Source organism: Equus caballus, chromosome 12 (genome assembly GCF_041296265.1).
Source record: "Equus caballus isolate H_3958 breed thoroughbred chromosome 12, TB-T2T, whole genome shotgun sequence".
In the NCBI taxonomy this organism is placed as follows: domain Eukaryota; kingdom Metazoa; phylum Chordata; class Mammalia; order Perissodactyla; family Equidae; genus Equus; species Equus caballus.
Genome location: NC_091695.1, coordinates 49,402,166 through 49,430,079, shown reverse-complemented (window position 1 = coordinate 49,430,079; position 27,914 = coordinate 49,402,166). Strand labels below are relative to the sequence as shown.

Here is a 27,914-nt window from a genome sequence, read left to right as displayed (position 1 = left end):
AAGGGAAGCACACCAGCACGGCGTCTTTGCCCAAGTTTATTAGGAAAGTAAAGAATTGAACAAAGGCTCGGAAAATAAATATCCGCAGAGAGGAATTAGGAAGCCGGAAAGCTCAGAGGGTCAGCAGGGCGATGAGGAGGACAGTGGAGGGCGGGGCCTGGGTGGCCATGCCTGCCCTGCTCACCTCCTCCACGGAGGCGGGGCCGTGAGGCCAGAGCGCCGCACACGGCTGGGGGTGCTGCCCTGGGGTGGGAGGGGCTCGCATGTGGTGTCCCGACACAGGCAGCTCTCGATATGCGTGTAGGTGTAGTCCAGCGAGCCACCGTGGGGACAGTCCAGCACCACCTTCCGCTGGCTCGTGCGCCCCTCCTTGCAGCAGGTGCACCTGTGGTCCAGGGCCTGGGCCTCGGCAGAGTACCTGGGGGAGGGCCACAGTGAGGGGCCACTCCCTCCTGGAGGGGGCAGCCTCCCCTTCCCCTCCCCCAACCCTGGCCACTCGTGGCCTGGGACTCACATGGCGAAGGTCCCGCATGACCCGGAGCAGTAGTTCATGGTCACCAACTTGCTGCAGCCGGCATGTGAAATTTCCTTGGTAACGGGGATGGTGGAGCAGGGGATCCTGGTCTCGTTGCGAAGGATGCCTGGAGGTGAGGAGGTGGAGGCTCTGAGGCGGGGTCTCCACACTTCAAGGGGGCCCACCAGGTCTCCCTCACTGCTTCCTCTCCCGTCCCCAAGTGCACCTCGCCTGGCCCTCAGGCACCCTCTAGCGAGCTGGGCACCCCTGGTGATGCCCTCAAACTCCTCACTCTGCTGAGAGAGGCACAGAGGGGACAGGGCTCCCAGGGCACCATCCCGTCGTGCCTTCCTCCCCACAGGGCGGCCTGGGTTTAGCCCACCCACCAGGCCCTGCCTCGGACCCCGGGAGCAGCCCACCGAGCGTTCTGTACTCACACTTCCTGCAGCAGCCGTTGGGCATGAGCGTGATGGAGCCCTGGAGGAAAGGAGGATGAGCATGCGCCCCCGACCTTCCCCCACCTCTGAGCACCCCCTCCAGCCACAGACATGGGAAGGGGCAGTTTCTGCAGAAGGGGTCCAGGCCAGAGGCCACTGTCCCAGCACTGGGGCTTCAGCCCCATGGTAAAATAGGGGACGCCCACTCCCCGGGCTCACTCACCGGGAGGCAGGCGCTGGCGTCAAATTCGGGGCAGGTGATGTTGGAGATGGACGAGATGAACTGGTTGTTGGTTTTCATGCAGCTGAAGAAGGTGCAGTTGTTGGTGGGGTCCCTCTTTCTGTCCCCGGGCTGTGGGGCAGAGGACAGCGTGGTGAGGGCCCGCAGGAGGCCCACCCTCGGAGGCCCACCCAGAAAGACAGACTGGAAACACCTGGAAGGTGCCTGACCAGCCAGCCAACTGTGGCTTCTCGTGCATGAGGCCCAGCCTGCAGGCCCAGAGTCACTGGGCAGGTGACACCCAGGAAGGGCCCAGGGGCAGCCACCAGCCTGTAGTCCACAGATGCGTCCTCGTCCTAAACCCCAGAACTCATGGAAGTGACCTTTTCTGGAAAAACAGTCTTTGCAGCCATACTTAAGATCTCGAGATGAGATCATCCTGGACTACTGGAGGGGGCCCGAAATCTAATGACAAGTGTCCTTGTAAGACACAGAGAGACAGAGGAGAAGGTCGTGTGAGGACAGGCAGAGACTAGAGTGTTGCAGCCACAAGCCCAGGAAGGCCTGGAGCCCAGAAGCTGGAAGAGGCAGGAAGGACCCTCCCTGGGCCAGGTGGAGTGCAGCCCTGCCCACACCTGGGCCTCAGACTCCAGCCTCCAGGATGGGGGGGGAGGAGGGGTGGGGGAATCCTGCCTGTTGTTTCAGCCCCCAGTCTGTGGTCCCTTCTCACAGCCACCCAGGACAGTGGCACAGGGGACGCAGCCAGGGGCAGCGGGAGTTGTCCCAGGCCGTGCCCTCAGCCCCAGGCCGGCCCTGCCATGGCGTGAGCAGCCCTGAGCAGGGGACTCGCGCACCTTCAGGATGTACTGCCCGCTGGGCTGGTTGATGATGCAGTGGGTCTGCTCACACTTCATGCAGCACTCCCCAGGGGCCTCCACGAGCCCATAGCCCTACGAGACACAGGGTTCAGGTTGGCGAGGGAAAGAGGACAGGAGCTGTTGGGGCCGGAACTCCGCTCATGGAGGGAAGTGATGGGGCGGCGGCTGCTTACGGGGCTGCAGGACGTGCTGCAGGGCACGTGGGTGCAGGAGATGACGTTGAGCTGCGTGGTGCTGTTCCTGCTGCCGGTGCACACGCAGTCCTGGCACTTGGAGGAGTAGACTGGAGAGCCGGGCTGAGGGCACAGGGAGGTGCGAGTGAGGCCGGGCACCCTCCACGCCTCCCACCCGCCTCAGGGAGCGTGGCTCCCACCTGGGAGGGCTCTGACAGTAGGAGAAAGGAGCTGGGTGCCCCGGGCCTGGCTCGCACAGCAGAGCCCCCAGAGCAGGCCCTAACCGGCACCATATCCAGCCAGAGAGCCTGCCCAGGACCCCACCCCTCCTCCCCCACCTCCACCTTCCGTTGGCCCAGCCCAGGGCTCACCTGGTACTCAGCATTCCCAACAACACACACGTTCTTGGGCACTGGGGAGAAAGAACGGGGACAGCAGTCAGACTGCCCTGCCAGGCACAAGACGCGCACAGCCGGTGTACCGAGTGGGAGCTCAGGGCCGGGGGCGGGGAGGGGTGCATCGGCCATGCAGAGTCAGGGCCCCAGATGGGAGCCACTTCACCACACTGCCCCACTCAAGCCACAGTCAGCCCCAGCCCCACAGCCGCCTCCCGCCCTGGCTCCAGGGCCCCACTCACCACACGAGTAGAGGGGGCAGCACCTTCCGGGGACCATCTCGCTCTTCAGCTCGAATCCCAGCGAGCACACAGGGGGCTTCTCTCTGCAGAGGCCGGCATTGCACTCTGAGGAGGGGAGGAAACGTGGTAATGAGCACGGCTCCTTGAAAGCTGTGCCCCGCCACTGCCCGCAGCACAGGGTGGGGCCTGGGGTGTCTGTGGGTACGAGCACGGCCCCCAGGCCCAAGCACAGCCTCCTCCTACAACACCTACTCTCAGCAGGATACACCCTGCGGCCGCTGCTCCCCAGCTCCCCAGGGAGGTGAAATCACCACGGAGAATTTACACGGTGAATCCGGGGGCCCTAGGAGGGGACAGGTGCCCTGGGGCCCAGGCTCGGCTCCCCTCCCCCGGGCGTGGCCTTACTGCAGGAGGTGATGGTGCAGCAGGTGTCGTCGGGGTTGACCTCCGTGACCAGGTAGGTGCCGTCCTCCTTGCACTCAGACAGGGGCTTCTGGCTGCACTTCCTGGGCTGGCAGACGATGCCTCTTCCACCCTCCAGGCAGACGCAGTCCTTACAGTCGAACTCAAAGCGCTCCCCAAACTGCAGGAGGAAGGGGGTGAGCAGAGAGAAGAGCGGGCGGCCTCACCATGGGCCGGGGCTGCGGGAAAACCTGTGCCCTCCCACCTCTGAGCACACGGGGCAGGTTCTGGCCCAGGACAGAAGCCCTCATTCAGGGCCAGGCCACTAACATCTTGACCGTGACCTGCTCACCAGTATTTGCCTATACCATGTGGACCTGGCTCGGGGCAGACACACCACAGGTGTCCAGAGGGTTGGTGAGGCATGGAACTAAGGAATCAACCATGGGTGTAGACATGACAGTGCAGTGGCTAGGATATCATCTCGGTTCCAGACAACTTCACATGAGCAATGGGTGGGTGTTGTGGATGGGTGGAGGATATGTTGATGGAGGGATGGATGGAAGGGTGGATGGATGGAAGGAGGGAGGGACAGACGGATGGAGGGATGGACACACAGAGGGACGGGGGGATGGAAGAACGGATAGAGGGGCAGAAGATGGAGGGATGGGTGGAGGTAGCAACAGGGGAACAGACGGATGGGTGGGTGCATATCGTGCTAGCTGAGCCTTCCAGGACTTAAATGCCTCATTACTCAGTCTTTGAGGCTCCCAGGTTCTCGTGTCCACCCCACCCACCCCACAAAATTTAGGGTTTGTGGGAGAATCCCGCCTCAGCACCAAGGAGGAGGGCCGACCTTTCTGGGCACGTCATCAGGTCCCACACAGCCTAGGAGGAGAGAGGAAAGGAATCCTGTCAGCAGAGTCCCGGTGCCGCAGGAGCCAGGCTCAGCCTCGCAGAGGCAGGAGGGAGGCACCGAGAGCAGGCAACGTACCGCAGAACTCCACGCAGACATCAAAGCCGGGGGCGTAGCTGATGGTGCCCTCGGGGCAGAAGCAGCCTTCCACCAGGCCTGTGTCATTTTGCAGCGAGGAGCTGGAGGGGTGGGGGGCTTCGTGAGATGGGGGTGTGGACGGGCTGGGGAGCAGGCATGCTGGAGCACCATGCCCAGACAGTACCACCCAGGGGCCAAGCCCACACATTTCCCAGCAGCTGACCTGGACCCGCAGGTGGGCTCCTCGGCAGGACCGCAGGCCCGGTACTCCCTGTGAGACGGGCAAGTCACCGCTGTGGGAGGGAGGCAGCAGTCAGAGAGGCCGGAAATGTCGGAGGAGCCTGTGCATATCCCCCTGCCCCCCGACCAGTGACAGTCCTGCCCAGCCCCTCCCACAAAGGACCCACCCTCCCACACCGGCCAAGGGTGGCCAGCTGCCCACTGCTGCCCGCCTTGGTCCTCGATGCTGTCCCCAGCCAGGAGACCGGTGCCCAGTGGTGCTTAGCAAGGCTGACAGTCCGTCCAGCACCTCCAGCCCCTCCAGCCTGCCCTTCTTCTCAAGGCCCAGCCTGACTCCATGGAGGCCTGGCCGCCCCACCCCAGTCTGGCTTCAGGCTGTCACAGTACCCTGCAGAGCCTGGACACCCCAGCAGCTCTGCAGGACCCACACACAGCAGCTGGGGCAGGTGGGCACTTACGGCAGGCCCCCTGGGTGTGGTTCCGCCAGTCGATGCAGACGCCCTCGTGAGCACAGAGGGCGGCATAGGTCTGCAGGCTGGCACACTCCATGCCCGAGTTGGGTACCACACAGCTGTCGAACACGCAGGCGTCATAGTACTGCTGGGGGGGCACCAGGGCGTGGCACTCGGTGAACAAACTGTTGGGGAGGGGTGTAGGTCACGCTTCAGCCGGTGCCACCAGGCCCTCTCATTCCCCGCCACACAGTCCCTCTGCCTGGGCTGCCCTCCTAGAGCTCTGCCTGCATCCCACCAAGGGGGCTGGCACAGTGGCCCAAGGATGAGGTCATGGGGCCAGCCTCTCAGAGATGGAGGCTTCACATCTAAATAGCCAACAGGTCCCAGGATCCTACCTCTAGCAACCCTGGCAGAAGGCAGCACAGCCTTCACTTTCATACCTCTGGGGATGAGGCGCTCACTCCCATGAATACCAGCTTTGAAGCCACCCTCTCTCTGTCTACACCCCAATCTGCCTCCCTGGTTCAGCCCTGAATGCTAGCTGAGTCCTGGGTCGACTGGTCTACCCTAGGCTTCAAGCTCAGCCTATCCTGCACCTCCCAGGTGGCAGGAGAGATTCAGGAATCAAAAGAGGCAGGGGGGTGTCTGATGAGGCAACTCGGCCCCATAGGAATCAGGAGCCAAAGCCCTAAGGCCTTTGCCTTCCCACCCCCACACCAGGACCCCAGCCTCATCTCCTCTGTGCAGATAGGGCCCAGGGGTGGGGGGTGCAGAGAGAGGCGAGGCTGCTCCCTGAGTCCCTGCAGCTCTCTAATGACGAGGCCACAGATGGGCCTGGAGCAGGGTCACCTGTCCTTGATGAGCTCGCAGAGGGAAGAATCACAGTCCTCGGGTGTGGGGGTGCTGCTGCCCACTGGCGTCATGGTGGCCGGACGCGGGCTGGTGAAGCTGGAGTGGGGACAGTGCGGCTTGGAGGGGTCGTCCACCACCCACTGGTCAGCTGCGACCTCGCAGTTGGAGATGACCTCCCCACTGGGCAGCACGCAGTCATCCGAGGTGGTGTTGGTGCACGTGCCTGGGTTGGCGAGAAGGGCCACGTTTTCCAGCAGACCCGGTGAGCGCCTGGGACCCCTCCCCTCCTCCTGCCCAGGTCCTCTGGGGACCAGCTGGCCAGCGCCGAGGGCACAGACTAGACTAGACTCCTCTTGGTGTCCCACAGGGGCCAAAACTGGGATGACGGCCATGGGGGCTCCAAGCAGAGGAGGAGGACCTCATCCAGGCTGGCAGGTGCCCACTCCCCGCCGGCCTCCCGGGGCAGGGCGCAGGAGCCGCAGGGCGCAGGAACTCACCACACTGGCCCTTGGTGTTGTTGCCAAACAGGCGGTAGGGCAGCCTGATGGAGAAGGAGAGGCCGTCGTAGGAGATGAGGGCGCCCAGCTCGGGGATGTCCACCACGTACTTGAAGCCGGACTCATACACCTGCAGCCCGAACTTCTTGTAGGGCAGCGCCACGGACTGCTCGTTGACCTGCACCTGTGGCCGACACACCTGAGGTCAGAGGGCCAGCCTGGCAGAAGCTACCCACTCAGCGGGAGGCCGGCCCTTCCCTGGCAGCCTGGACAAAGGAGCCTTGAGTACGTGAGAGAGGGGGCGGGTAGGCAGCACCTTCAGAGAGTGCCTGAGGCCACAGCACCCTCCTCATCACACCGTGTGGTGGGGGTCCCACCCTTTCTCAATTCTTTTCAAGTGCACTAAGCAGACTTGTCCGAGGGGTGAGGACCCCAAGACTCTGGGCCCCGTGCAGAGGGTGGGGCTCCCCTGGCCATGGGAGCCAACCACTCCATGCGGTGTGTGCACCTGTGCTTGGGGAAGGGGCTTCTGCCTCAGACACCTGTGCTCAGGGCGGGCGGTGGGATCAGGAGAGGGGAGGTTGAGGGGTCCCTGACGCCCCTGGTGGCCCTGTGAGAAGGGCCGCATGTGTCCCATGAACACTGCTCCCCTCCCAGCCCAGCTCTGGGGTTGCAGCTCAGCCCCCGCCAAGGGAGGGAGCCGTATGGATGCCCCCCCGTGGCCATGGGTCCTGCCAGCATACCTGCACCTTCAGGGGCAGCATCTGCACCGTCCTGAGCTGCACCTCCTGGCTCTCGTGGCGCACGATGAGTGTGCGGGGGCAGGACACTCGGTCGGTGACATCGCAGTGATAGTTGTCAATGTAGACCCCGAAGTTGTCCACGGTGGGGTTGACCTCCTCCACCAGCACGTACGTGCAGTTGCCCTGGTAGCTGTAGTAGAGCCCGTCGAAGGTGGTGTAGTGCGGGTCCCCCCAGCCCGTGCAGTAGCCTGCGGAGGGAGCCCGGGTGAGCCGGGGGCAGAGGGAGGGTGGAACCAGGGGGGAGGGGACAGGATGCAGTCAGGAGCTCAAGGAGGGTGAGAAGAGCAGGGAGGAACCTAGGGACACGGAAAGTCTGGTCTGGGACAGGCGGGGCATCCGGGCTGGGGAGGATGGGGGTCAGCTTCGTCCGGCCCCCACAAGGCATCTCCCCACGCAGCCCTCAGCGGCCGTTCCTTCTGCAGGACGGGGCCTGGCTTTGGAGCCAGAAGGTCCAGGTTCAAACTCCAGCTCTGCCCCTATAACCACAGAGGTGCCCTCCACCAGGCATGCCCCACCCCTGCCCAGGCCCCTTGAGATGCGCAATGAGCTGGGCCATGGGAAGTCCCTCTGGAGGTGTGCTTGGCCCTCAGTGAGCTCAGCTGTCAAGGCCGTCACATCCAACCTGAGGTCTGGATCTCAGTCCACGCAGCCCCCACCCACAGAAGGGAGGAGGTGGGCCACAGCGCAGGCTTACAGTCGCACTCCCAGTGCCAGCAGCAGCCGTCGGGGTCCAGGACGCGCACGGGCTTGAGGTTGTTGGAGCAGGTGGGCATGGGCGGGGGCTTGCACTCCACGTGCACGATCTCCACTGTGTTGTCGTGCTTGCAAGTGGCCATGATGCAGTCGCAGATCCACCACGTCTCGTTCTCCTGAGGGCGGGGAGGGCGCAGGGTCAGGGGGACAGGCCCCACCACCCAGCCCACGCAGCACACTGCTTGTGAGGCCCCGGGGTGAGCACCTAAGAGCCCTCCCCAGGAGGCTGGAGGCCAAGGGCCGCCCCATCAGGGAGGCGGCTTCAAGGCCACTGTGCTGCAGCAAGAGCACAGCACTGTGCTCCTTGTGGGTGAGACGGCGGGGTGCCCCAGCAGACCCCACGTCGTCGGAAAGGCAGCTTGGAGCCATGGCCTTACTGGGGATGGTGCGGGGCATGGGGGACAGAGGCGTCTCGGGTGACCAGCAGGAAGGCAGCGCCTGGGGCATTGAAGGCCTGGACAGTGGGGACACAGCTGCCCACAGCCCACTGACCTTTCTGGGAGGATCAAAGTCAGGGCACCCAAGGAGCTTGGTGGTGGTTGGCGTGCTTGATGTTGTGGACAGCGTGGGCGTTGGCGTGGGTGTGCTGGGCGTTGGGGAGGGGGTGGACGGGCAGGACCAGTTGAAGAATTGCCAGGAGCAGTCCAGCGAGCAGTTCACGAAGTAGCAGGTGTCCCCGTGCGTGCCGTTGTACACCACCTCGCCTGCAGGGGGAGAGACCAGTGCCTACGCCATCCAGGCAGGGCTGGCCGCCAGTGTGCACAGGCAGGTCCCCCCCCCAGGCCACCAGAGGGGAGCCCACCAACCCCTCTCCCCCTGACTCGTGGCTGCAGCAAGGTGGGGCTGGCCACGGAATCAGCTCTCCCCACGCGGCACCCAGCTTCCCAAGCGAGCTCCCGGTTTAGACCTGAAACCCGGCTCCTACCCATGGAAAAGCAGAGGCCAAAGTCCCACCAGCCTCCACCATCTGAGAGTCGGAGGGAACAGCCTGCATACCTGGGGCGTAGAATGTACCATTCAGAGAACAGCAGGGGAAGCAGGAATTGGTGGTCAAGCAGGAGGTGGTGATGGTGCTCGGGGTCGGGGTGGACATGCTGGTGGTCGAGGTGCTGGTGGTCTGTGGCGTGGTTGAGGTCGGGGTGGGCGTTCCCGTGGTGGTTGTTGAGACAGTCACAGGAGTGGGTGTGAAGGGGGTTCCCGGGGTGGGCGAGGGGGGCCCGGTGGTGGTCCCGCTGGTGAGGGTGGTCTCCGAGGAGGTGGGACCTGACGTCTGTATGCCTGTAAGAATGGAGATGATGGCCGAGGGGTGATGGCAGCGGCTCATCATAGATGTGCAGCCGGACAGCTCCCTTGGGGCAAGGTATGTGGCATGGAAAGGCCCCACGTCCACTGCCCCGGCTCTCAGTCAGGGTGAGCAGGGCCACATGCATGGTGTGGGCAAGGGGAGGCCCACAGGGGAGGAGCGCCTGCCCCTGGGCAGCAGCCGAGCTCGCTGGCCTGACCGGAGGTGTTGCCACAGGACACTGGCCCAACCATCAACCAGCTGCCCAGGTGGGAAGGTACAGGTAGAAGAGGATGGAGGGAGGGTCTCCCAGGGCACCTGGCTGGCAGCCTCTGTCCCCCACCCAGCCCTGGCACCACATGCCTCAGTGGGCTTCCCTGGGGACGGTTTTGCCCATGTTGCCCATCACACAGCCGTGGGCTGAGGGAGGTGGGCTGCAGGCAGCTGTCCTAAGGAAGGAGGTTCTGTGGGGGCCAGAGGGGGCCTTCAGCTCAGCCACCCACCCACAAGCCGATGGTAAGCAGCACCCTGAACACTCGGTGGCCAGGCTCCGCTGGTAAGGGAGGCTCGCCAAGCCTGCTGGAACCTTCCTGGAGACCCCTCTCACAAGGCAGAGCAGGGAGCACCAGCTCGGGTCCAAGGAGTTTCAATGTTCTCCTGGCAAGAGAGTGAGCTCTCCGGGGTGAGGAGGAAGCAAAACTGTGTGCCGTGGGGTCTGTGTACCTGGAGTGGTGGTGCCAGGGCTTCCCGTTGTAGTGACCGTTGTTGGGGGCCATGGTGTGCTGGATGTCTCCACGATCGTTGGGGTGACAGTCAGAGGCCTGGTTGATTCCGTGGAAGAGGGGGAGGTGGACGGAGATGTTGGAGGGGAGGAGGACTCAGGCAGTTTTGGCGTGGTGGTCTCAGCAGTGGGTACTGTGCCTGTAGGGGTCAGGGTGTCCACGCTTGTAGTGAGAGTGCTGGTCGTTGCAGTTGGGGTCACAGTGGTGGTAGTAATGGTGGTGGTTGTGCTCTCTGTGACGGTAGGAGTGGGAGTGGTGGTCTCTGAGGTGGTGAGGATTGGGGTCGGGGTCTCTGTGGTGGTGGTGGTGGTGGTGGTGATGGTGGGGGTCGGGGTGGTGGTCTCTGTGGTGGTGGTGGTGGTGGTGACGGTAGGGGTGGGGGTTGTGGTGTCTGTGGTGGTGGTGGTGAGGGTGGGGGTCGGGGTTGTGGTCTTGGTGGTGGTGGTGGGGGTTGTAGTCTCTGTGATGGTGGTGTTGGGCGTCGGGGTGGATGTCCTTGGGGTGGTGCTCGCAGTGGGTGTTGTGGTCTCACTGGTGGTGGTGGTGGTGGTGTGGGTTGTAGTCTCTGTGGTGGTGGTGGTGGGCGTCGGGGTGGATGTCCTTGGAGTGGTGCTCACGGTGGGTGTTGTGGTCTCAGTGGTGGTGGTTGTGGTTGGGGTTGTAGTCTCTGTGGTGGTGGTGGTAGGCGTCGGGGTGGATGTCCTTGGGGTGGTGCTTGTGGTGGGTGTTGTGGTCTCAGTGGTGGTGGTGGTGGTGTTGGTGGTGGTGATGATCGAGGTCGGGGTTGAGGTCTCTGGGGTCGTGGGGCAAGGTGTGGAGAGACACAACCTACAGCAGTAGACGTTGATCTCATAGTTGATGCAGTAAGGCATGGGGATGCGTCCCCCGGGCTTCTGGTCTTTGTGTTTGCACACCAGTCCAACTGAAAGGTCACACACCAGCGTTTGTTCAAGCTGTTCGATGGGAACATCTCGATACATACTGGCTCTGCAGGAGATGTTGGTTGCACAGCCTGATCCACAGACATCTCCAATGGGTTCAATGTCTCCACCTGTGCCAGGAAAGGTTGGTTTACCAGAATCCAGCCAGCCAGTCCATTCGCAGTCAGCCACACACGTAGGAGTGGTAATGGCCATGGACGTGGTAGGTGTAGTGGTGGGAGTCGGGGTGGAGGTCTCTGTGGACGTGGTGGTGGTGGTGCTGGGTGTCATGGTGGGGGTCCCCGTGGTGCGGGTCATGGTGTGTGTTATGGTCACAGTGGTCGTAGGGGCGGGGGTCGGGGTTGTGGTCTCCGTGGTGGTGGTGGTGGTGATGGTGGGGGTCGGGGTTGTGGTCTCTGTGGTGGTGGTGATGGTGGGGGTCGGGGTTGTGGTCTCTGTGGTGGTGGTGGTGGTGATGGTGGGGGTCGGGGTTGTGGTCTCTGTGGTGGTGGTGATGGTGGGGGTCGGGGTTGTGGTCTCTGTGGTGGTGGTGGTGGTGATGGTGGGGGTCGGGGTTGGGGTCTCTGTGGTGGTGGTGATGGTGGGGGTCGGGGTTGTGGTCTCTGTGGTGGTGGTGGTGGTGATGGTTGGGGTCGGGGTTGGGGTCTCTGTGGTGGTGGTGGTGGTGGGGGTCGGGGTTGTGGTCTCTGTGGTGGTGGTGGTGGTGATGGTGGGGGTCGGGGTTGGGGTCTCTGTGGTGGTGGTGGTGGTGGTGGTGGTGGTGATGGTGGGGGTCGGGGTTGGGGTCTCTGTGGTGGTGGTGGTGGGGGGGGTCGGGGTTGTGGTCTCTGTGGTGGTGGTGGTGGTGATGGTGGAGGTCAGGGTTGTGGTCTCTGTGGTGGTGGTGGTGGTGGTGATGGTGGGCATTGGGGTTGTGGTCTCTGTGGTGGTGGTGATGGTGGGGGTCGGGGTTGGGGTCTCTGTGGTGCTGGTGGTGGTGGTGGTGGTGGTGGTGATGGTGGGTGTTGGGGTTGTGGTCTCTGTGGTGGTGGTGATGGTGGGGGTCGGGGTTGTGGTCTCTGTGGTGGTGGTAGTGATGGTGGGTGTTGGGGTTGTGGTCTCTGTGGTGGTGGTGGTGGTGGTGGTGGGGGTCGGGGTTGTGGTCTCTGTGGTGGTGGTGGTGGTGGTGGTGATGGTGGAGGTCAGGGTTGTGGTCTCCGTGGTGGTGGTGGTGATGGTGGGCGTTGGGGTTGTGGTCTCTGTGGTGGTCGTGATGGTGGGGGTCGGGGTTGGGGTCTCTGTGGTGCTGGTGCTGGTGCTGGTGGTGATGGTGGGCGTTGGGGTTGTGGTCTCTGTGGTGGTGGTGGTGGTGGGGGTCGGGGTTGTGGTCCCTGTGGTGGTGGTGGTGGTGGGGGTCGGGGTTGTGGTCTCTGTGGTGGTGGTGGGGGTCGGGGTTGTGGTCTCTGTGGTGGTGGTGGTGGTGGTGGTGGTGGTGATGGTGGGGGTCGGGGTTGTGGTCTCCGTGGTGGTGGTGGTGGTGATGGTGGGGGTCGGGGTTGTGGTCTCCGTGGTGGTGGTGGTGGTAGTGATGGTGGGTGTTGGGGTTGTGGTCTCTGTGGTGGTGGTGATGGTGGGGGTCGGGGTTGGGGTCTCTGTGGTGGTGGTGGTGGTGGTGGTGATGGTGGGGGTTGGGGTTGTGGTCTCTGTGGTGGTAGTGGTGGTGATGGTGGGGGTCGGGGTTGTGGTCTCCGTGGTGGTGGTGGTGGTAGTGATGGTGGGCGTTGGGGTTGTGGTCTCTGTGGTGGTGGTGGTGGTTGGGGTCGGGGTTGTGGTCTCTGTGGTGGTGGTGGTGGTGATGGTCGTGGTCCGGGTTGAGGTCTCTGGGGTCGTGGGGCAAGGTGTGGAGAGACACAACCCACAGCAGTAGACGTTGATCTCATAGTTGAGGCAGTAAGGCATGGGGATGCGTCCCCCAGGCTTCTGGTCTTGGTTTTTGCACACCAGTCCAACTGACGTGTTGCAAACCACCGTTTGTTCAAGCTGTTCGATGGAATCGTTTGGATACATATGGGCTCTGCAGGAGATGTTGGCCACCCAGCCTCTTCCACAGACATCTCCGATGGGTTCAATGTCTCCACCTGTGCTGGTAAAGGTTGGTTTATCAGAATCCAGCCAGCCAGTCCATTCGCAGTCAGCCACACACGTAGTAGTGGTAATGGTCTTGCACGTGGTATGTGTAGTGGTGGGAGTCGGGGTGGAGGTCTCTGTGGACGTGGTGGTGATGGTGCTGGGTGTCATGGTGGGGGTCCCCGTGGTGCGGGTCGTGGTGTGTGTTATGGTCACAGTGGTCGTAGGGGTGGGGGTCAGGGTTGTGGTCTCTGGCATGGTGGTCGTGGTGGGGGTGGTGGTCGTGGGGGTCGTGGTTGGGGTCGAAGGACACTCCTCCATGGGCAGGCAACAGCGGACACGTATCTCGTAGTCATAGCAGACTCCAAATGGTCCGTCCCCAAACTGGTCTTCGTTCTTGCAGATGAACCCAAATGACACATTGCACTGCACCTTCTGGCCCAGATCCTCCAAGCTGAGCTGGGGCTCCGTGGCCGCCCTGCACTCGATGTCCTCAGGGGCCTGGCAGACGCTGTCGAACCTCTCACGGTCCCCGCTGTCGCCGTGAGTCTCGGGGTGATCCTCGTTGATCCAGTCGGACCAGAAGCAGCACGGCGCTAGGGAAGCAGACCCAGGGCTGGTCAGCCACGCCTGGGGGCGCGCCTGCCGGGGAGGTCACTGGGACTCAGAGATGTCAGAGACCCTCAGGACCGGCTCCCTGTCGTCCCCCAGGACCCGGTTGTAGGGTCAGAGAGTTTAGAGCTGGACACCACTTCCACCTGCCTTTTGCAGCTGGAAAACTGAGGCCCAGAGAGGGATGAGCCCTCGCACCCCCAGCGTTGATGGACCCAGGCCTCGGGGCTCAGACCAGCCCTCCTTCCTCCACTATTTTCAAATTCTTGTGCCCAAAAATTAACAACCAAAAGGTCACCCATTCCAGTGAGGAAGGGGCTTGGTCTCAACCCTTGACCAACCATGTTGTCACCCAGAGCAGGTCAAGTCCCCCTGCGTGAGTCCCTGGACTCAAATACGGGGAAATAAGTCACCAAATGCACCATCTCGGTCTGTGAGCAGATGGCCCGCCAGCTGGCCCCACATCAGGGTCTCGAGGGATCTCCTCGGAGTTCGTTTATGTGACCTGTCCCCCTGGCCCCATCTCCCACCCAGAAGTACCATCCACGGGACTTACACGGAGTTGAAGTGGAAGATGAACCTGCAGTAATGTGGGAAAAAAAAAGAGAGATGATGTCATTACACAGCTCAAGACTTTTTAAAATCTTTTTAAATTTTACATGTTTCTTTTTCCTGTGGCTGTCATACCCCTGGTGGCTTGCCCAGTGGTAGCTCCGATTTCCACCAGAACAAATGCAGAGGAATTGAAGGACATTTCTCTGCTTTCTTCAACCCTTGGGATATTTTCTTGCTGGTTTTTGGAAATGTCCCCAAGTCGCCTTCACTGTGGTTGGGGCTCGGGAGGGTGGTCGTGACACAGGCATCTCAACTCCCAAGGCCGAGGGCCCGGGGGACATTTTCCTGAGTTGAGACGCGTGTCAGCGAGAACCCCCGCCCATGCGCAGAGGTGACAGCTGCCACGCCAGCTGTGCTCCTGCCCCTGGAAGGGCCTTTGCTACTGGACTCAGGGTGCAGAGGAGGCAGGAGCCCCAGGAGGAAAGGGGGCCTCACCTGTGCTGGAGGTGGGGGTGGTTGTGGTGATGGTGGTGGCGGTGGCGGTGGTGGAGGTGACGGGGGTCGTGCTGGTGGGTGTGGAGGAGGTTGAGGGTGTAGAGGTGCACCCACAGGTGTTGAAGTGCTGCTCCACCGTCCCGTTGGGGCCACATAGCTCCCAGTAGCAGAAGCAGCCGTGCTGGGTGTAGTTGAGAATCTTTCCTGGGGGATGGGAGGGAGGCTGACGCCAACACTTTGGGAGCAAGACTCACAAGACCCCTCTCGGCCTGTCCCAGAAGGGAAAGGCAGGCTGTCCCCGGTCTCCGGCAAGCGGCAAACCAATGCCCCCTTGGGACCCCTCCCCAGAACCCTAAGGGTCCCCATCAGGATGGAGAAGCTGAGTCACAGGAGGGCATTTGCCACGGGGAGCATCAGGATGTGAGCCCCAAGGGGCTGCTGCCCATCAGGCAGGTCTGAGCCAGGAAGGGCCCCCGGGGTCCACGGGGTGGAGGAGGAGACTGAGTGTCCAGGGTCCAGGGACAGGAGAGCCACAGGCTCTTCCGGGTGGGTCTGGCCTGCCGCCTGGGGGGCAGCCACAGAAGGCAGCTTACCTTCCTCGGGCCAGCAGATGACCTTGGAGGACTTGCTGCACATGCTGGAAGGGAAGTGCTGCAGCTTCAGACCCCGGAAAATGAGGAAAGTCGCCTCTGCCCCCTGGCTCCGCCCTCCCCGCCACGCCCGAGGCCGAGCCCCCTGTGCACACCCCCAATGCCACACCCCCAATGCCACGCCCCTGAAGCCTGCCAGAAGCCCAGGGCACGGCCCCAAAGACCCACCCCAGAGGAGCCACCCGTGTTAACTATGCAGAGAGGGGACGAGGCGAGGCAGGTAAAAGCCTGATGCAGAAGGGAGGCTGAGAAGGAAGGCCTGCCTCTCCCCAGAAGGAGGCTGGTCCCCACGCCCTGGCTCCTGTGTGTGAGTGTGTGCATGTGCATCCACGCACGTGTGACCCAGAGGTGTGTGTGTGTGAGAGCATGTGTGTGGTGTCCACTTCTGTGTATGTGAACACTTTGTGTGCCTGTGCGTGGGTGCATGGATGTGTATGCTCGTGGGTGCATGTGCACCTGTAGGTGTGTGTGTGGCCGTGTCACAGGCACATGCATGTGAGCACGTGTGCGTGTGCCTGTGTGTGTGCTGCCCTGCCCCATGTCCACCATGATGTGAGCCTAGGTACCAAGACTGGCAGATGTCATCCGTGGGAACAGACGCTCCAGGTAGGTAGCGGATGCCCTTGATATAGCAGCCACATTGGTCTCTTCTGACGCACTTCTTCAGGTCCTCATCATAGATGGGCCTGTGCTTAGGGCACCGGGGGTAGCAGCCTGGTGGGCACAGGGCACAGGGCAAAGGGCTTGGACCACGGTGGGGGACCCCACATCCACCAGACCCCACCCATGGGCCCCACTCTGGCAGGTCCTTCTCTGCAGGATGTCCCTATGGAAAGGTCAGGGACTGGAAAGGCAGGGACCTACATACCCCCAGCTGGGCCCTGAACAGTGCCACATGGCCAAAGTGACAGCTAGGTCCCGCCACCTGCTGAGGGACAGCCAGGCCCCACCCAGCCTCCAGGTTGCACCCTGGGCCCCTGACCTGATGTCCCTCCCATGAGGTAGGAGGCTCCCTCCCCAGACTTCACAGCTCAGTCCTTCATGTCGCTAGTTCTCAGATCAAAGGCGTGGAGAGGCCTCCCAGACCCACCTCTGAAAGCTCCCTCCCCCTCGTCCTGCTCTGCAGGTCCCATAGCACTCTCTGCTCCTGACAACACCCGGTACCTGTTAACCTGCTTCTTTTCTGCCTCCCCCCGAGAGGGCGGGGTCATAGCTCAGTCTCCAACCCACTGTGCAATCAACAAACAGACTCTGCAGAAGGTGAACCTGGCCCACCTTGGGGCTCAGGGTCCCCGGCCCCCACAGAACATCTCTCAGGGTGACCCCAAGGGTCTCCAGAGGACACTGCCCTTCGGCCCCAGGCCAGCAGGGCAGGGCAGGCCACTCTCACCCAGGAGGCCCCGCTCACCCTCAAGGTAGGACAAGGAGATGCTGGAGTGGATGCCGTTGATGGTCCTGCAGGTCTCGAAGCTGTGGTTCCCACAAGGCTCGTAGTGCCACTCACACTCGTGCGGGGGGTTGTAGTAGTCGCAGAATATGGCTGGGGAGGAGGGAGGTGAGGTCAGACTTGGTGAGTGCCGAGGCCAGGTCGGGGGGACGGGCCGGGAGGGGCCAGCTCCCTCCTGCCACCCCAGGCAGCACAGTGGCCCCGAGGAAGGACACTTGGATCCTTGGGTTGGGGGAGGCGGGCAGGGGACCACATACACCCCATCCCTTGCAGGGGTAAGTTGCGCCACCCACCCCACTGGCACCCAGGTCCAGGACGGGCGGACACTCACGGCACAGGTCCGGCGTCCTCCAGAACACACAGGCCCCCTCCTTGGTGCACTCCTGGGCGTAGGCGGCCACAGCAGAGCAGAAGCACTCACAGTCGCCACCCGAGTCGCAGGAGCACGAGTCGTAGACACAGGCCTCATAGAAGGGTGTGGGGTTCACCTGGGGGAGAAGCCACCATGTGCCCTGGGCCTGTGCTGCCCTCTGGGGATCAGGCCTCCCCTGCGGCCAGAGGATCTCAGGACCATGAGGCCAGCCCCACACCTGGGACATGGGGTGGTCGCCCAGCACTAGTTTCCCAGGCCTCCAGTGAGGCTGACAGGTGAGGTCCAGACACGGTTGGCCAACTCTGGCCATGCAGACCCTCAGGGTCCCGGGGTCTTCTGCCATGAGACAGACCACCCTGCACCTGCTCCCTCGCCCCCACTGCTTGGAGCTGAGAACCATCGGGTCTTAGAAGCTGAGTGTTCTTTCTCCCTCCTGGAAGGTACAGGAGGCTGGGGGTCCAGCTAGAGGTCTCAGAGGGAAAGCTGGACCTCTGGTCGTGTGTCCAAAGGACACGGAGGATGGCACTGAAGCGAGAGGTGATGCAGCCGAGTGACTCCCAGTGTGCACACCAGGCGGGTAGATGCTGCCCACCCACAGCCATTCCCGTGCCCACCACTTGCGCCCCCCCACCCACCTTGCTGTGGCAGGCGCTGAAGACCGGGCTCTTGATGATGCTGCACTGCTTCTCGGCCCAGGAGCGGCGGTGTGGCTTCAGGGTGCACGGCTCGGGGGTGGCGTTCACGTCCGTGCAGGTGGGGGCCTCCTTCCAGCTGTTGCCAAAGTCCAGCTCGCTCTCCACCACCATGTGGTCCCGTGTGGTGAAGTCATTGTTGGAGCGCTGGTCGAAGTTCCCACATAGGCCGCACACCGTGCCCTGCGGAGACCAGCGAGCCAGGGGCTTCGTGAGGGGGCTCGAGGGAGGGAGGGGTACGGCCCCGCTGTGCCTGGGAGGCCCGGTGTGCGTGCAGGACCAGCCCTGGAGAGGCCTCGTGGGCAGGGGAGGCTGCGTACCTTGTAGGAGGGGGCCAGCTTGATGAAGATGGTGGTCCTTTTGTCCCAGATGACGATGATGCCGATGCTGGCCTCCACCACCAGGTACTGGCCCACCTCCCGCGTGGTGTAGGCCACATGGTGGCCCACGTCTCGCTGGATCACCACGCGGTGTTTGTCCTCCAGCTTCAGCTCTGTCCTCTGTGCCCAGGGGAGAGGCCCAGTCACTGGCCAGGTCCAAGGGTCCCCAAGGACCCTCACATCCCTGGGGATGGGCAGCACTCACCCCGATGAAGATCTTGATGGCCTTGGAGCAGGTGACGCCCGTGGTGCCACACGGGACATTTTCGGTGATGATGCTGAAGGAGCCCAGCGAGGAGTTCTGGCCGCAGTAGTCCTGGGGACCCACGGCAGAGTGTGAGCCAGGCCAGCCAGGCCACAGGTGCCCCACTGGGAGCCCCACCCCAGCTGAGCCTCAGCCCCTCCTCTGTCGAGAGGGGATAACCATGCCACATGAGGGACCTAACCCACCTCTAACACCCACACCCCCCATGCACTCAAGAGAGGGTCACAGGATGGGAGGGTGGAGAAAGGGCTGGCCCTTCACACCCACAGGAGCCTCCACTGAGAGCAGCTCAGGGCCGGCAGAGCGTGGACACGGGCGGGTGCAGGCCTTGGCGGTGCCCTTGCCTCACCTGAACGGCCACGTAGGAGCAGTGTCCATCGAAGTTGTAGTACTTCCCATCAAAGGTGATGTAGTGGCCGCTCCCGTGGATGACACAGGTGCCGTGGCACACAGACTGGGTGCACGCCCAGCGTCCTCTCTGGCAGGTACTGAGGAGAGTAGGAGAGGGGCCTGGAGGTGATACAGGGTCTGGGGCCTCCCACGCCTGCTCAGAGGGCAGCCTGGCCGAGGCCCAGGTGCGGTGCAGACACCTCCACAGGCAGCTCACACACAATGCCTGCAAAGCAGCACCAGCCCAGCAAGTGCCACCCCAGCGCCCCCTCCGATCCTGGCCAGGGTCTTGCCAACCTGGTGGAGGGCCATGTAGCCCTGCTGGCCCCGGCCAGCCCCGGAAGAACAGCCCCAATGGTCTGCCTGGCCTCCAGGACACGCTCCAACTGGAGGGCAGCCAGGCCAGGCCACTCACCAGGTGTTGCAGTCCACCTTGATCTTGTCCCCGCGGGAGAAGAAGCCCTTGTTGTACACACAGGGGCAGTCCTCCTCCACAACGCAGCCACCTCGGCCGTCGTCGATCAGCCCCTCGGGGCACACGCAGCCGCTCACACACTCTGTCTGGTACTGTGGGGTGGCCGCGGAGCGGGGTTCAGGCATTAGATGCCAGGCCCGGGATCTTGGCTGCCCTTGGCTGGCCCCTCCTCTGACACTGCAGACTCCTCTTGTGTCCCCCACCCCCACCCCCGCCTGCACCCCTTGACCCCTGATCCCTCTGTCTGGCCCACCCCTGGAGCCCCTCCTCCTTGGACACCTCCACCGCTGGGCAGGGAGACACGCGAGTGCTGCCTGCCGGGGGCCCCTGGTCTGGCCCCTGTGACCCCGGCAGGCTGAGCGGGGCCTGCAGGCCGCCACCAGGCCCCAGGGACAGGAGGGCTCAATGAGCCTCATGAGTCCTCAGGACCTGGCACAGCAGCCCCAGGGTCAGGGTGGGAGCCAAGGCTGCCCCGGCTACACCCTCCCCTCCACCACCAGCCCGGCTGCCCCCTCACCTCCACGGCCACCCCAACTGACCCCACCCCTCCCCAGTTGCCCCAGCTGCACCCTCCCCTCCACGGTGGTCCCAGCACGCACATGTCCTGCAGCCAGCGTCTGGCAGCTGAGGGGACGGGGGTTCCGGATGGTCAGCGCGGTCTGGTTGTTGCAGTCAATGTGGATCTTTGGGGCTTTGCAGGCTACAGACAGAGGAGCCACCCCAGCTCAGCTGAAGTTGATGGCTGGCGGGCTCAGGCAGGATGGAGAGGGGGTAGGGCGAGCAGGCCAAGGGGCAGGGGGCAGGGGGCAGGGGGCAGGGGGCAGGGGGCAGGGGGCCAGGCTCAGGGCCATGTTCACTTACTCTCGCCAATCAGCTTGACTGGATTGCAGTGCAGCCTCCCGTTGCGGCACACGCTGCAGGGAGAGTGGGAAGGTGAACGGGGCCCTTTGAGGACAGCCCCAGAGACTCTGTGGGAAGGGGTGGGGAGGGGGCTTCCCCAGGTAGAGCTGGCCCTGCCCACCCCCATGCCCTCCCTCCCTCCAGGCCCCAGGCCACTCACCACCGCTCCTCCTGCCTCAGGACCACCTCTCCCGCATCCAGGTAGAGCCCTCGGTGGTAGCAGGAGCACTTAGCCAGGGGCACACAGCGGCCCTTCTCGTCCAGGAAGGTGCGGTCGGGGCAGCCGCAGCCGTCCACGGGCGCGAAGCCCTGGAGGCAGTGGGCGTCGGCCTCGGACAGCGAGCGGCAGGTCTGCTGGCAGGTGGTCAGGTTGTACAGGAAGATCTGCGAGTTGGGGCAGGAGCCCACGTCCTTGTCTGCAGAGGGGCAGGGCCAGCGTGAGGGCGCAAGGGACGGCCCCAGCCACGTCCCCGCAGGTGGCCAGTGGAGCTGTCATCCTGGGGTCGCCCTGGCTGCACAGGTGCCCCACCACACATGCCTCCCTGTCTGCGCAAAGGGGCAGCGGCCACAGTTCGGACCCCTCCCCACAAGTGGGGAGCAGCCGAGCACCGGTTTCCCGCCTTCCTGGCAGAGGAAGCTGGAAGACGCATCACCCGCTGGTGGTGGACCGATCCCTCTCCCTGGACTCAGGGTGAGCTGACACTGGGGACAGGGGCTGAATCGAAGGCCGAGCCCCAGCCCCCCGCCCCATGGAGAAGCCAGGACCCCGAGCCCAGGACGCCAGCAGGGGACGGCACTCACTGCAGACGTTCTCCCGCCAGCCCCGCAGCGTGACGCCCTTGGCGGCACAGGCACGGGCGTAGGAGGACAGGGCGGCGCACAGACACTCCTCGTTGTTCTGGCAGTTGCACGTGTCGTACTTGCACCTCTGGGGGTAAACCGAGGCAGGGCAGTGAGGGAGGGAGCTGGGCTTGGGAACTCACACACGTGTGCAAGCACTCCTGGACACGCACTAGTATACATGCACCCACACATATACAAACGTGAGCACGCTTAAACTCCCACTTCCACACGTACAAACGCATACACATACACACACTCACACATGCCCACACACACATGTGCACAAAATACACGTGTACAGAGACACATACATATATGCACACTCACACACATGCTTACACGCACACACACTCAGCAGCCACTAGCGGGAACCTCACAGGCAGCCAGTCAGGCTCAGCCAGGCGCACTGGGCACACCTTCCTGTCACGGAGCAGGGGTTGGGGAGGGCAGGTGCAGGTCCCACCCACCTTGTAGTACTCAGCCGGGTCCACAACCGAGTGACACCTGCCGAAGGGGGACTCCGTCTTCCTCAGCAGGGAGCACCAATGCTCGGCATAGTTGGCTGCAGAGGCCGGTCAGAACCTCAGGGGTGGCCCCTCCAGCAAGTGCCCCGAGTCTGGCTGCTTGGTGGCCCAGGCTGGAGCAGACACTGTCCCCACTGTGGACTGAGCCGGTCCCCCTCCAGGCCAACTCAGCGCAGGACAGTGCCTCTTACGAGACAGGGGCACCGACCACCCACCCTCTCTGCCTCCCAGGACGAGCTAGGCAGCACAGCGGGTGGGAGGGTATCCTGTCATGGCACCAGGCCAGTCGCTGGAGGAGGGCCACCACCCAGCCATTGGCAGGTCCAGTACCTCTGCCAGGTCACTTGGTGGCCTGCCATCATGGGCCACCATAAACCAGACATGTGGCAGAAAGCAGCAGGCGGGCCCCGAACGGGGCAGGCCATCTCACCTCCACCCACCCCCACGTCCCACCGGGAACCCCATCTGCCTCACCGCTCTCGATGTTGAGGGAGCAGGGGTCGTCCAGCCAGTCCAGCTTGTCGGGGCAGCTCGACTGGACCTTCCAGGTGTTGGCGAAGCTCGCCCCCGTGGCCTCCACCAGCCCGCCAGCCGTCTGGAAGTCATCGCCCTCCAGGCCATTGAAGTTCCCACAGAGGCCTGAGGGGCCGAGGGACCAGGTTGGGAAGGGCCTGGCAGGGTAGGCCCCACGTGGGACTCTGTCGCGGGAGCAGGCGGGGCCACTCACCCTGCACGCGGCCCTGGGCGGCCTGGTCCAGCGTCAGGAAGAGCTGCATGACCGGCACCAGCTGGACCTGCATCCTGAGGCCGAAGGCAGTGTTCACGATGAGGTGATGCGAGGACGGTTGGAAGATGGAGAAGCTCGCTGCCAGGTGGAGAGGGGAGGGCGGTGAGGGGCTGCTCGGCAGGCCCGCCACCTTCAGCAAGCGGGTCTGGTGCTGCAGGGGGACCATCCCCCTCCCTATCTGGGCCCCGGCCCATCACTCACCCGTCACGTGGGGCAATTTCACCTGCAGCTCGTTCAGGAGCACAGTGCCATCCGACTTGAAGACCACCACCTGAGGGAAAGGCCAAGGGACGGTGGGGCTGAGGGCCATGGAGCCCCCGGGGGTGCCGGCAGGGCAGGGGCGGGGTACCCACGTTCTGCTTCTTGTCGGCCAGCAGCACCACCGTCTTCAGGCAGGTCTGCTTGTCCGTGGAGCCGCAGACGGCCAGCTCGCCCAGGAGGGCGTAGGAGTCATTGTGGTCGCTCTGCGGGGAGGGCGGGGACACTGAACGAGCAGGGGAGCAGGGAGAGCCAGCTCCCCACACGTGCCTGCCTGCCCGCCACGCCCGCCTACCTTGGTCAGCACGTAGTAGCAGTCCCCGTGGAAGGTGTACCTCTTCCCGTCAAAGGTGGTGATGTGGGAGCCGCCCTCCAGCGCACAGGACCCGGGGCACGGCCGGTCTTTGCACACCCAGCGGCCGGCATGGCACACGCTGCAGGCAGTGGGGCCCAGGGTCAGGCCCAGCTACTTCCCCTAGGCCGCCGGGCCCCCAGCCCAGATCCCCAGGACCCCCCACAATCTGGCCCCCAGCCCCAGCCCCCGGGACCCACCACTGCTCGCAGTCCTTGGTGATCTTCTGGCCGGGCGCGTACTTCTGTCCCTGCAGCTTGCAGTGGCACTGGCTCACGGGGATGCAGCCGCCGCCCGCAATGTCATCATACACGGTGCCTGGGACAGCGCCAGGCGGGGCGTTACACTCGCTGGCCTCGGAAAGTGCCAGATTCCCCACAAAGGGGCTGCCATTGCCAAAGCCACAGCCGTGGGACAGCCTCCGGAAGATGCCGGAATCCCCGAGGGGGGGCTGCCAGCCAGGCCTCCCTCCCACAAGCACCTCTGGTCCTTTGGGTGACACCATGGTCCCCACACAGTGTCTGGTCAGGGCCGTGCCACGGGGGCCTGAGAGTCAGGCCCCTTCCCGGGGTCCTTCAGGCTCCATGGGCCGGACAGGAGGAGGTCTGTCAAGGGGTGACAACCAGGAAGGTTCCTTTCCCCCAGACTCCTGGAAGCCGCCATCGTGTGTGAATGAGGTGGGAACTTCAGCATTTGTGCCCTTTCTCCCTGTTCCTCGTCCTTCAATTTCAGTGGGGTCACCGTTCCTCGCTTCCTGTGCCATTGCTGCCCCCACCACCCGGCACCACCATCCCAGCATGGCTGTCCCCCCGGTGCAGCCAAAAACCCAAGGCCACTGGTCCCAGGGCCCTCAGGCAAGGGTGGGCTGTATCAGGGCACCACCCCTCCTGCCCCCGCATGCCTGTGGGTGCCCCAGTGCACACCTTCAGGGCAGAAACAGCCATCCATGCGGTGCTCCTCACACAGGCTGCTGACCTCCAGGTGTGAGCAGGTGTCCATGCAGGGCGAGCCGCTCTCCAGGTAAACCATGTTCCCGGGGCAGCTCTTGGCTAGAAGGGCAAAGGACGGTCCCTGAGACGTGAGGCACTTACGCCAAGGGTGGAGGGCAGCTGGTGGGGGAGGGGAGAGGCTGGACCTGCCCGTGGGGTGCACCCAGAGGGCTCTAGACTCCCACCCAGGCGGTTTCTCCCACCCACCCCAAAGCCAAGGCCGCCTCAAGGGTGGGTAGAGACGTGGCTCCTGATCCAGGGCACCAGGCTGCCCTGCCCTGGGCCGGCAAGGCTTCAGCGCTCCCTGTGCATTGGTGGATCGTCCCCCATGTGCCCCTGGGTCCCCGCCCTCCCAATTCATGTGCGTGGCGCTTACGACAGAGAGTGCCAGTCCTCCAGTTCCCGGGGCGCCCGCCGGCGTGCGAGCACTGGCGGGAGAACTCAGCCAGGGTGCTGCAGACGCAGGAAACGCCCGAGGGGCACTGGCAACGGTCCTGCACACAGGCCCGTACGTACGGCTCCAGCGGCACCAGGCCCAGGCAGTCCTTGAAGGCCGCGGCTGTCAGCAGCTTCTCGCACTCGGCGCGCTGGTGGGCAGACACGGGTGGTAGGCGGGGGCTGCTCACGCCCTCCTCCCTTCCACACCACGGGGGGCCCCCAGCAGAGACCAGCGGGCACAGGGCCCTCTAGGGAATGGGGTGGGCACTGCTCCCATAGGGTCCCCACCCAGGAACAGCTCCTCCCCTGGGCAGGGGTCTCTGGCCAGCCACTCACGTGCTCAGAGCAGGACTCAGGGGTCTGCCCCTCCTCGGGGTCATCGCACACCACCTCGGGCTTGTTGATCTTCTGCATGTTCCCGAACTGGACAGCACTGAAGAGCATGCCTGTGGGGGGCACAGCCGGTCAGCGAGGGGCACCCGGGAGTCTGCACACACCTGCCCCCTAAGCCCCCGAGGAGGCCCTCACCATCAGACAGGAACTCGGAGTAGCTCTGCAGGCCGTTGTAGTCCCCACAGAGCCCGCACGTGTGGTTCTGGAATTTACTGTCCAGCTCCAGCTGCCAGGGGAAGAGAGAGCAGGTGAGCGGCCATGGCCAGGCAGCACCTGCAACTTGTTTGAATGGGTGTAGCAGGAGGGCTGTGGGCAGCCAGGGGGTGTCCTGGCATCACTGAGGACCAGGAGGGGATTGGGAGATGGGGAGGACTGGCCCACCACCCGAAGCCGCGAGGGTGCCCTGCTGGGTGGGCTGGGTGGTCCCGCCTCTGCCGCCAGCCTTCTCCACCAGCGGACAGGCTGCTCCACACTCCCAGCCCACCCTGGACACCCCTCTTGGTGAGGATGGGACCACTGGCAATCCTCTGCTCCCCTGGAGTCCCAGAGCTCTGATGGAGTCCCCTCGGCCCCCAGGGCCCTGTGGCGCTGGGGCGGCACCCACCATGAGCGAGTCCTCCCGGTCCCACATGAGGGTGAGGCCGGCACGGGAGTAGACCTTGGTGTAGGCGTCGTTCCTCTCGATGAGCAGCCCAGGGCTGTAGTGCGGGGTGCTGACCCTGGGGGGGCAACAGGGTCACGAGCCAGCCCACAGAGCCGCCCAGCCAGGGCCAGGGGTCCCGCTACACAGAGGTGACTGAGGCTGTGCATCGTGTGGGCTGGGATGGCCTGGCCTCAGCCTCTCAGCCAGCCCTGCCAGGCCAGCTCCTGCCCTGTGGCCACAAAAGGCCTTGTCTGCCCTCTCAGGGGACTTGAGCAGTGGCCAGAGTTCCTCTCCACCTGGGCTGGCCGGGCTTCTTCAGGGGGAGCCACACCCTGCCTGCCCTTCCCCATCTCTGCACCCCTCCTCTGGGTCTGTCCTGGGCAGGAGCCCCATGAGCCCTGAGAATGGAGAGGGGCTTCCCCATCCACCGCCCAGGGTGGGCCCTGGCTCTGTGCTCACCCCAAACTCTGCCTCCGTGGGCCCTGTCCCCACCCCCACCCTGAGACTGGGGCTGGCTGCCAGGGCTGCAGCCTCTAGGGGAAACAAGATCCCCTGGCACAGGGAGAAGGTGGACCCCGCAGGTGGGGAGCCGCCAGGCAGGAATGCACTTAGGCTCCATTGTTCCGGACACAATGGGGGACAAAGGCTGGGGCAGGGGGCTGGGGGCTCCCACAGGCCCCACCCTGCATGGCCTCTGTATATCTAGCCTGGGACAGCAGGGTCCAAGGCCTCCTCCCCAGAGGCTGCCAGGCCACCCCCACCAGGACGGCCACCTGTCCCCCATGCATGCCCAGAGCCTGGTGGGCTCCGAGCCACAGGGCTGCGAGACTCGCAGGAGAAATAAAGTCCCCTCCCTGGTCCTTCACCCATGGGGCTCATCAGTGTTTGCTGAATGAATCAATGACCTGAACTCAAACCCCAGTGCTCTCCTTAGCCTTGTGCTGGGGTAGAGAGGGGCTTGTGGGGGCTGGCCAGGCTCCTGCTTGCCCACAGAAGCCATGGGGCCCCCTTTCTAGGATGTTGGGGGGACGCCGCCCGACCACACTCACATGGCCCCGTTCAGCACAGCCAGCTTGGGAGTGAGGTAAACCGTGTCGTCCTTGACGGTCAGCAGGATGTACTCGACCTGGGGGCGGCCACCCTTGCGGCCCGGGCCCCGCTTCAGGTGCACAGCAAACTCCTTGTAGGTGTCACGGCAGTCCGAGGCGAAGTTGTAGTCGCAGAGGCCGGGAAAGCGGAAGACGTCGCCATCGAAGGTCTTGTAGTGGAAGTCGCCCCAGGTGCTGCAGACGTTGTGGCCATGGTTGTGCGTTCTGCCCTCTGGGGAGCAGGGGGACGGAGTGTGAGCCCCCCAGGCCGCCCTCAGGCTCGTCCCCAGGCCCCAGCCCGGCCACCGCCCTCAGGACCCTCCAGAGGCAGCTGAAGCGGCTCAGGTGGTCCTGCAGGAGGGGCCTCTGCCAACTGTCGTCGCCGTGCCCAGGGGTCTCAACCCCCTGAAAGGATGTCTCCCGTTTTGCGCCCTTGCACCCCAGCCTGGTGAGGCAAACGGCCATTGGCCCGGCAGGCAGTGGGGGCAGGGGTCTCTCGGGCCCCCTGAGTGCCCTGTCCACCTGGCCCAGTGCCTCCCAACCCCTGGTCACTGTCACATTCCATCCACTCGATGCCACACCCAGCCGCCCCTCATCCAGCAGAAGGACAGTGCTGGACCCCTCCAAGAGTCCCCACCTCATGTCTGGCCAAACATGCCCAGGGAACCCCCAGTGGCTTTCTCACACAGCCCTGTGGGATGGAGATGTCCCCATCCTACATTCTCAGTCTTCTCTGGCTGAAGCCACCCCTCCAGCAGTCGGCCCAACGCCCTGATCTGCAGAAGGGGTCATCTTGGCCTTGCCTTCCCAGGCTCCCTGGGACCTGCCTCCCCAACACCCATGGACAACGGCCCAATCCAGGTGTTTCCACCTGGTATCGCCCCTCAGAAATACTCCATCCTGGGGCTCGCCTTCAAAGGGATGAAGGGAGCCCAAGACCACCCGATTCCCTCTGTCCCTCCTTCCCTCCCTTCTTTCATTCCCTCCCTCACTCCCTCCCTCTTTCCTTCCTTCTCTCCTTCCCTCCCTCCCTCCTCCCTTCGCTCCTTCCTTCCCTCCCTCCTTCCTTCCCTCCACCCAAAGTCAGCAGGGGTGGGGGCTGCAGGAAGCTGGACCCAGCCTGTCTACCCCAGAAGATGCCAGGCTGCCCCAAATGCTGGCAGAAGAGGATCGCCTCCTCCTCCCAGGTATGACCGTCTGCGCTGGGCTGCCCCGGATGTCCTGTACCCTCAGGTCGTGCTGCCCATAGCGCTGCCCGCTGCCCCTCACCTTTCCGCAGCTCCTCGCCCCTGGCCAAGGTCAGGGCCAGGCAGAGGGCCACTAGGCGGGCTAGTGGCAGCCCCATGGTGGCTCAGAGGCTGGTGTGGGAGAGCAACAGCGGACAGGTGTCCAGGCCTTA

General features: G+C 63.9%; 1 protein-coding gene across 1 annotated transcript; it reads right to left on the bottom strand.

The window, feature by feature from the left end:
- Positions 1-24: 24 nt before the first annotated feature.
- Positions 25-27,899, bottom strand: LOC106781263 (mucin-2). The gene is made up of 50 exons (XM_070230343.1): positions 27,785-27,899; positions 26,477-26,747; positions 25,389-25,503; positions 24,920-25,010; positions 24,728-24,837; positions 24,330-24,540; positions 23,888-24,013; positions 23,165-23,282; positions 22,908-23,046; positions 22,708-22,818; positions 22,556-22,625; positions 22,295-22,432; positions 22,042-22,206; positions 21,511-21,605; positions 21,002-21,128; positions 20,361-20,616; positions 20,162-20,214; positions 19,900-20,000; positions 19,241-19,392; positions 18,785-18,923; positions 18,376-18,486; positions 18,111-18,290; positions 17,734-17,973; positions 17,057-17,213; positions 16,687-16,818; positions 15,845-15,992; positions 15,222-15,265; positions 14,629-14,832; positions 14,135-14,158; positions 12,620-13,562; positions 9,861-11,119; positions 8,852-9,133; positions 8,348-8,559; positions 7,797-7,971; positions 7,043-7,290; positions 6,300-6,483; positions 5,800-6,025; positions 4,954-5,132; positions 4,479-4,548; positions 4,256-4,356; positions 4,118-4,149; positions 3,265-3,442; positions 2,860-2,964; positions 2,594-2,634; positions 2,223-2,345; positions 2,026-2,121; positions 1,175-1,303; positions 952-991; positions 515-641; positions 25-418 (listed from the first exon to the last, which is right to left on the bottom strand). Exons 1-50 carry the CDS (start codon positions 27,858-27,860, stop codon positions 181-183), a joined length of 8,892 nt encoding a protein of 2,963 aa, XP_070086444.1. The 5' UTR covers positions 27,861-27,899; the 3' UTR covers positions 25-180.
- Positions 27,900-27,914: the final 15 nt, after the last annotated feature.